The sequence below is a fragment of the Syzygium oleosum genome, unplaced genomic scaffold, assembly GCF_021117445.2.
Source record: "Syzygium oleosum isolate NSW1041296 unplaced genomic scaffold, Sole_v2.1 Sole_v2.02, whole genome shotgun sequence".
Taxonomy (NCBI): Eukaryota; Viridiplantae; Streptophyta; class Magnoliopsida; order Myrtales; family Myrtaceae; genus Syzygium; species Syzygium oleosum.
In genome coordinates, this window is record NW_026607486.1 from 9,594,961 (window position 1) to 9,603,016 (window position 8,056).

Consider the following 8,056-nt stretch of genomic DNA (forward strand, 5'->3'; position numbering starts at 1 on the left):
AATTTAGCGGTTAGGCGTTCGCACTTTCCAATTTTGGTGGGTGAGCTTCAATTAAAAAGAAAACGAGAGAGAGAGAGAGAAAAATAGAGATTTGATAAATAAATAAATAATATATAAAATATTTATTGTCGTGGGGGGAAGGCACGAAATTGAATTGGCCAGCCAACTAACTAGAGGAAAATGTTTTGGTCCCATATAAAAAGGTTCACGAGCCTTCACGGGGACAATGACTCGCCCGTCCTTTTTCCTTTTCCTTTTGCCTCTTGTACGAAGGCACTTCGAGCTCGACCCATTTTTATATTTATAAGTTCGCCACGAGGTTGCGTCGCGGAGCATGCTAACATTATGACGAGCTTTATCTAGTAAATTTTTTTTTTTTGCGATCGCTTTGGCGAACCGAGAATCGCGGTAAAATTCTAACTCTACCTCTCGAATTACCATATGTATGGTAATAAATTTCTAATCGATGCACTGAAAATACTAGGATTATGCATAAAAGAACATATATCTTTACTATACGACACAATTGTCCGTATTTAGTAGAGTTATTACCACGGAAAAGTCCAAACTAGTACACCTATGACAAATTTACCTACCGTTAAATTTTACTGTCAAATTGCTTAGTTAAAAAATACATGACAGTTGACGAATGTACAAGTTTGGTATTTTATCCTCCATTTGTCCCAAGTGTACTAGTTTGTGATTTTTTTGTATTAATTCAATATAATGGAGGGTAAATTTGTCACATGTGTACCAGTTTGAAGTTTTTGGTGGTCAAAAAATTAGCTTTGGGTAAATTTGTCACATGTGTACCAGTTTGAGATTTTTGGTGGTCAAAAGATTAATTTTTGGTAAATTTATCACATATGTATCAGTTTAGGGTTTTTCTTGATATTATCCCTATTATCTAAGGAAGTGATGTTTGTTCCGTTGCCTTGACAAATTTTTTTATAATTTGTACCTAGAGGTGACCTCCTGTATTTTGTCCCCTTAGTCACTGAAGGCCACAAATTCTTTAGGAATGAAATGCCTTAGGTCACAATTTTGGGCATAAATAAGGCTATTGCGACAGAAAATTTCATCGCCAGTTGCGATGTCTATCAATCTTCGAGAGTTCCTCTAGGAAAGAAAGCATAAGATAAAGCGTAAACATTTGACGAAGATAACGGTGAAACGAAACTGTAATGTAAGGAAATACCATGGTCGTACAGAGTTGTGCGAATTACAAGTTCCCTTTTCTATGGACGACAGAATGGCGCGGCCTATTAGCGGGTTTTGCCTGTGAACGTGTTGAGATACACATGTGAATTGTATTAGAAAAGTCCAACATCGGATAATTAATGCAGTGTTAAGTAGTAAATATATCATAATTGGCTCATAACTTATTAGTTTAAGCTTTTGAGTAAAGGTGATCAAATTGAATATGTTGACGGACTCGGCTTGGACTTCCCCCTGATGATCTCTCTGGATGAAGGGATCGGATTTTCGGTACGCACTCCGACGTTGGATGGGGCACCAAAATCATCGGGACCAGCTACGTCCTTGGATCTTCTCCCTTTGCTTTTGTCTCTCGACAATATGTCGCAAAGCTACGAATCTTTGGACACATAGTGCCAAGAACTTTGCCTTAAAGAATTGCATGAGGAATGATTCAATCATTGCACGGGACAAAAGCCCGTGATCGAAGTCTAGGACGATACACTTTGCAATTGCATGACTAGACAATTGAAATGGTTACATGTTTTGTCTCCTTGTCCTGCTAATCATTCTCTACTTTGGCTTCGCCACTAGGATGTCCTTTCAATCGCAAGCTTACGATGTGCATTTGGACCTTATATGCTGAGGGAAATGAGACATCTAATAGAATACTAGAACGTGTATTGATACGTTAGTAGTAGTAAGCATTGTTTAGGAAAAATACTGGTTGGTATATTCTGAAGTTGTAGAATTTTTGGTTACCATATTATGCGGTGGATGTCTGTTTCATCCTGAAAGGGAGCTCAACCCTGTTATGACTCAAGCCCGCTTCCGAAACAACTATTTCAACTGTGACTCATCATTTGGTAAACCAAATTTGCTATACCATTTAGAACACCTAAGTAAACATGATAGCGTAACAAAAATGAGTTGATTACTGTCTGAGGGAACAAAAATTGACAGACCGAAAACTTAGGAAACTTATACTTCCGACATATGGAAAAGATATCGAATGGACCTGGGTCAATAAAATGCAATCACGGCAGTTGATCAAGTGGAACCAGTTGAATATATCTCATAAGTCAAGGTCCACTTGCCACGAATCAAAGTGACTCGCGTGTTCGTGAGTTTTACAATCGAAGGCATCAGATAAGAGGAATTTGTGGTGCATTCTCTGAAGCTCACTCTTGTACAACTATGATTAGAGGGAAGTTCATTCCGTTTCGTATTTACAAGTGATTGATATTTTGCTCACGAAACCTATATGTGAGGCCCACATGATCAATGGCTATGATGTATCCAGTTTATGTGAGCTCAGCACCATGCAAGAATTTGCACGGCAATGAGGCAGTGAATCATTTGAAACCATAGTAAAAGTATTTCCATTATATGGCAGAGTTCAGACTATGTACGTTATTCTTGTGGATCAAGATTCAACCAAAAGACAGCATGAAGAGGAGAGAAGCAAGTTCTTGATGTTTCCAATTGAACAGCTGATTATGAACTCGTGAGCCACCCTTTATTTCAAGATTTGAAATGGATCGTTTGGGTCACACCCACAATTATTAATGAGCGATGCGTGCATGTTTCTACATTTATATTCATCTTCCTGTTTGTCTGGGGTTACGATACGTGCTTGCTTCATCGTTCTTTCCTCTGAGTTAAAGCTCGGAAAGACATGGTGATAACCATCAGAATTTGCACGTCGGTCGTCTTTGGTGGCCCTTGATACGCGGACAATCTAGTCCCACATAAGCTAAAATCACTGAGATTGTAAGAGCCGAATGGGGAGCGAAGCTCAACCATTGTTTCGTACAAGTAATTGAATTTTCTAAAGTATGTCATTGTGAGGCGTTGCGTACAATTAACCGTTCAAAAGATCTATTCGAGGCGCGACTCATGAAAAGAATGGTGTCTTCAGCTCAAATTACAAGGAGATATGCTTCTCGTGTCTCAACAATCCTCTGAGATTTGACGAGTAACGACTCTACTGACGGAACATTAGGCAAAGAGAAAAGCTAGACAGCCTCTTCCCTCTTGGCTAGTTTTGCCCAAGACGAGAGACACCTTTTGATCCCTAATCTCTTTCAATGACACAGTATGATCTCCTGCGACACTTTTTTTTTGTATTCACATAAGCTGCTCCAGCTTATCCATCCATCAGCTAGCATTGGGATTCGCGTTCAAATAGGCGAGAACCCCAACAAATGGGGCGTTTATATATGTCGTCGGCTCGGACTTCCGGAAGTCCACCCTATCGTCCTCGTACTCGTCATCCTCCCCAGGCCCACCGACCAGTGCTCCGACAAGCACATTCGGGTTTGGATCCGAGGAATTGAAGTAAATGGACCCTTCCTTGCAAGCAATAAACTGGGGATGATCCTTGATCGACGGGAGCGACGAGCCACGGTGGTGGATGCGGAGGGGGTAGTAGGCGCTGTACCCGACCATGTACGAGATGCCCTTGGGGTTCTCCCCGAGGATGTAGTCAGCCTGCCTCTTGGCCAGCTGGCGGAGGGTGGCGGCACCGACACTGACGGAGCCGCAGTTCATGGACTGGGAGGTGGCGGAGAGGTAGTTGGCGTAGGCAAGGAGGAGGAACGCAATGGAAGTGGCATGCTGAAGGTTGCTGCCACCGGGCTTGTACATGAGGCCGCCGGGAGTGTACTGGATGTGGGTGGAGGAGGAGGAGTCCGGGATGAGGGTGCACATGAAGGAGTCGGCGGAGGATTTGTAGGACTGGAGCGAGTAGACATTGCCTTCTAGGAATTCCTGAAAAAAGGGGATGAATCAAAAGTGAGGAACTGATGCAGAAAAATTTTAATTGACTAAAATGTGAGCATCTCCTCTGTTCTTTCTTGTTTTTTCCCACCGACTGCCATATGTTTGGGTCCAAATGGAAGATAAGAATAAGGATACAATATCCAATTTAAATTCGACAGTTCTATTTGGTTATTATAGGAGCAATTAAAAGTTGCAATAAATTGACCTTGGAAACAAGGACGTTGAGACCGGCATGCTTGTTGTCCCAGCCGAACTCGTTGATGTTCTCATCAGCGCCAAGAGTTTTGCCATTGTTTTGGATGTAATTCAGATAAGAATCGTCTTGTGTCGCCCTCCTCAGCCACGCCGCTCCCCACAGCAACTCATCCTGTCAGGGACCCACACAAGACAGGGTTCATACATTAAGCTTGTATCCTCCACGGAAGAACCTTTAGGAACTCCAGAAAAAGATAGAACTAGATTCAATTTCATTGCTTTCGTTTAACCATATCATGCTCTTTTTCTAATAATATGTCAGGAGGAATCAAATCTATGTTAAAAATTTAAGTGCCTCCATGTTGCCAGTCAGGCCAAAGGCCCAACCACCAAACTGAGACTATTTAATAGTTCAAGTAGATAGATGGACTGACAGTAACAGTTAAAAATCAGTTCAAAACAGGGTTTGATTTTTTTTTTTTTTTTTTTGAGTTTAACACAGGACAAACTTGATCTACTACTTTTAATTGCCAAACCAAACTTGATCTACCTGATGAGGATTAATATGTTAAAGGGTATAGATTTTCCTTTTTAGAAATTCATCCCTCTGAAAATCACAAAAAGCATTAACAACCAACCTTTCCACTTGGTGATTCACGTACCTGGTATCCATCAAAATCACAGTAAAACGGGCAAACGTGGTCCCTGATGTCCGAATTGTCACTATAAGCTCCTCTGTAGCTGTCTGCAAATTCGAATGCCTTGACGGCATTCTTCAGGAGGGTGTCGGAGTACCCAGGGTCCGACGACCGAAACGCCATGGATGATGCTGCAAAAGCCGCCGCGGTCTCGCCAGCAACATCGGACGCCGGGTTTGGCTCATCAACAGCAAAAACTGTCCTGGCCGTGTCCATGTCCTCCGGCCTCTCCCAGCAATTATGGTCTGTGCTTGGATCACCCACCTTTGACGATGACAAATCATGTTTAACTACCCAGGTCGAATTCACCAAACTTATATACTTACCACACTCTAATATTGTTAAAAAAATGGATTAGGAAAGTGGGTTCCTTTGAGGCAGATGTGAGGTAATATAGTCAGGACATAGCCGACTCTAGTGAGAGACGAGGCAAGACTGGTGGGCCAAATATGTGCATTGATGGGGATGTATAGTGTGGTCCATGCAAGTTACAGCCACTAAAATCACCCTGCATATGCAGACATGCAACAAAACGTTGATGGGTCTGCATGATTAGCATAAGAGGGGAACACTAACACTATTAAGTACGTGACCTACCTAATCTCCCACCAATCTCAAAAGGCAAGAAAAAACCGAGTCAAAATATGCACCAAAACATAGAATTGTCGACACTCCATGTAGGGAATCGAACATGCATGCATCGCGTGGTCCAATTCAGAATCGCGTGTCCTCTTCTCGCTCACTAAGCGAAAGTCATGGAATCACATCTCATCCCTCGTCGCCCTCACCAGATTTCAACACAATAAGCTCGCCACAGGAGGAGGCAATGGAAATGTCCTCTTGGGTCGGGCAAAAACATTAACCTAGGAGTCCACTTGGGAAGACAAAACCGAAGCAAAGGCATCATGCGTGGCGTGATTGCCCACTTAAGGACAAGAGTCAAGATGTCAGTCCGACCGAGACGAGAGTCAGGACGTGCTCAGCCGAAACAAGTGTTCATTTTCAACGCCCATTCAACAATCTGGCCACAAAGAAACGCCCCCCAATAAATTACACAAGACATCAGCGTCCACCTAAAAGGGTTTCTTGGACAGCTTTATTATACGGAGGCTCAAACTCCCCAAAGGGAGGGGGCTCTAAAACCCAGAGCTCGATCGGGTTAATGGAAAGAAGGCACGCAATGCCATGCAAGTTTTAAAAAGAAGAGCTTCGAGGACTTCAAGAAGGACTCAACACACTTTTCTTTACAAAAGGACCTTGGCTAAGCTTGACCATAAAACTAACTTTTAACATAAAAAAGAGTTATTAGCCTAAGTATTGCAATATTTTTTAGTATAATTACCTGATAAGAGACTTGCGAAGAAAAAAAAAAGACATTTTTACTAAGCAAATTTTTGTGAAAAACGAGTGAAATCACGTACACCATTGTATCGCGTATCGATGAACAAGGATGTTACAGTATTGTAGCTCGGAAATTGGGTAAAAGCTACTCAAAAAGTACGTGGGAGTGGGTCCAAAATGGTCAGGACAAAGACAAAGACACCCCTGTGGACTAACATCTGTCCAGTCAAGACTAAAAGCCTCCTCGCTTCTCTCGTTCGTTCATGGCTTTTGGTGGAACCAACCTCGTCCATGAATCTTGCCTCCCCAATCCCCACCCATCACTTTTCCTCGCTCCCTCTCCCTCTCTGCCTCACTCCTCTCTGTAATAAACCCTCAATCCGCCATGCCCACTTGCCCAGAATCATGCTATTTCGCTTATGAACAGATCCTGCGGAAGTGAAATTGGGACGTGAACCTTAACTGTGTAGCATAATGCCCGGTCGTCGTCAATCGTGTAGACCCAAATGAATGTAAATATGGCGTCAATGTGCAATTTGATGGGAAATGAAACTGAAAATTGATGAGGAAATCGACTTTAAGGTGAAACTGGGGTGTGGGGTCACTGATCAAAGGAGGGGCGACGATCGCGACGGCGTGACCATCGGGATTCCGTCGCGAGCGTTTTGCGGACTCACCTGGACGAAAATGCGGTTCGGCTGCGACACCGTCTTGAGGAGATAGTCCGTAGCCCAGCGGATGGCGACCAGGGCGTTCCTCCGCTCTGTCGGGGGCATGAGGTCGCCGAACTCGACGACGCTCCAGGCGAGCAGCGTGGCCGTGAAGGCCATCGGGAACCCGAACTTGACGTTGTCGCCGGCGTCGTAGTAGCCGCCGGTGAGGTCGGCGTCGTAGGTCCAGCCGTCGCCGAGGCCGGAGTTGCCGCGCCAGGTGAGGCGCTGGTCCTGGGGGAGGTAGCCGGACCGCTGGCCCTCGAAGAAGAGGATGGACTTGGACAATGCGTCCCCGTAGTCGAGGTAGCTCGCCTCGGCGGCGGCGGCGGCGGCGGCGAGGAGGAGGAGGGCGGAGGCGGCGGCCGGCATCCTCGGCGGTGGCGGGCGGGGGAGGGGGAGTGTTGCGGAGTGCGTTGGTTTTGGAGGGGAGTCTCGTGAGTGGAGTGGCGGTTTTGGTGGGGTTTTCGAGTTTGGAATTAAATAGAGAAGACGACGATGACGACGACGACATGGAGAGATTTTCTCGGGAGGAGGCAGTTGAGGAGTCTTCTTGGCTCGACGATAGAGTAATGGGATCGGGGATTTCTTTCTGATTATTTTTGTCTCGATTTTTTTTTGGGGTAAAAGAAATTAATTTGTCTCGATCTAAGCAATTGAAATCGCGAGACTAGTGACGGTATATCTTTTTTTTTGGGTTATTACTACAAAAAAATCATAAACTGATATATTTGTGATAAATTTACCCAAAACTAATTTTTTGACAAAAAAAACTCCAAATGATACACATGTAACAGATTTACCCTCCGTTAGTTTGCGTTGAATTTTACTGTCGTATTACTTAGTTAAATGACATATGGCAGTCGTGCCAATTTTAGGGTTTTACCGTTCGTTTGTCTTAGGTGTATTAGTTTGTAATTTTTTTTTGTATTAATTCAATTTAATGGATGGTAAATTTGTCACAAATATACCAGTTTGGAGTTTTTTGGTAGTGAAAAACTTAATTTGAGGATAAATACCACGAAAAACCTCAAATTGGTACACATGCGACAAATTTATCCCAAACTAATTTTTTTACTACCAAAAACCCCAAATTGGTATACATGTACCAATTTTACTCCAAACTAATTT

At 43.5% G+C, this 8,056-nt stretch overlaps 1 protein-coding gene across 1 annotated transcript; it reads right to left on the bottom strand.

The window, feature by feature from the left end:
* Positions 1–3,056: 3,056 nt before the first annotated feature.
* LOC115688448 (endoglucanase 24-like) lies at positions 3,057–7,493 on the bottom strand. The gene is made up of 4 exons (XM_030614268.2): positions 6,893–7,493; positions 4,839–5,138; positions 4,187–4,348; positions 3,057–3,969 (listed from the first exon to the last, which is right to left on the bottom strand). The coding sequence occupies exons 1-4, from the start codon at positions 7,295–7,297 to the stop codon at positions 3,358–3,360; spliced, it is 1,479 nt and encodes a 492-aa protein (XP_030470128.1). The 5' UTR covers positions 7,298–7,493; the 3' UTR covers positions 3,057–3,357.
* Positions 7,494–8,056: the final 563 nt, after the last annotated feature.

Bases quoted from the DNA above. Each gene is read 5' to 3' on its own strand.
- LOC115688448 (XM_030614268.2), bottom strand. From the start codon at position 7,297: ATGCCGGCCGCCGCCTCCGCCCTCCTCCTCCTCGCCGCCGCCGCCGCC. The intron at 5,139-6,892 runs GTGAGTCCGCAA...TCATCGTCAAAG, and splicing joins CGAACCGCATTTTCGTCCAG to GTGGGTGATCCAAGCACAGA. The intron at 3,970-4,186 runs GTCAATTTATTG...CCCTTTTTTCAG, and splicing joins TCAACGTCCTTGTTTCCAAG to GAATTCCTAGAAGGCAATGT.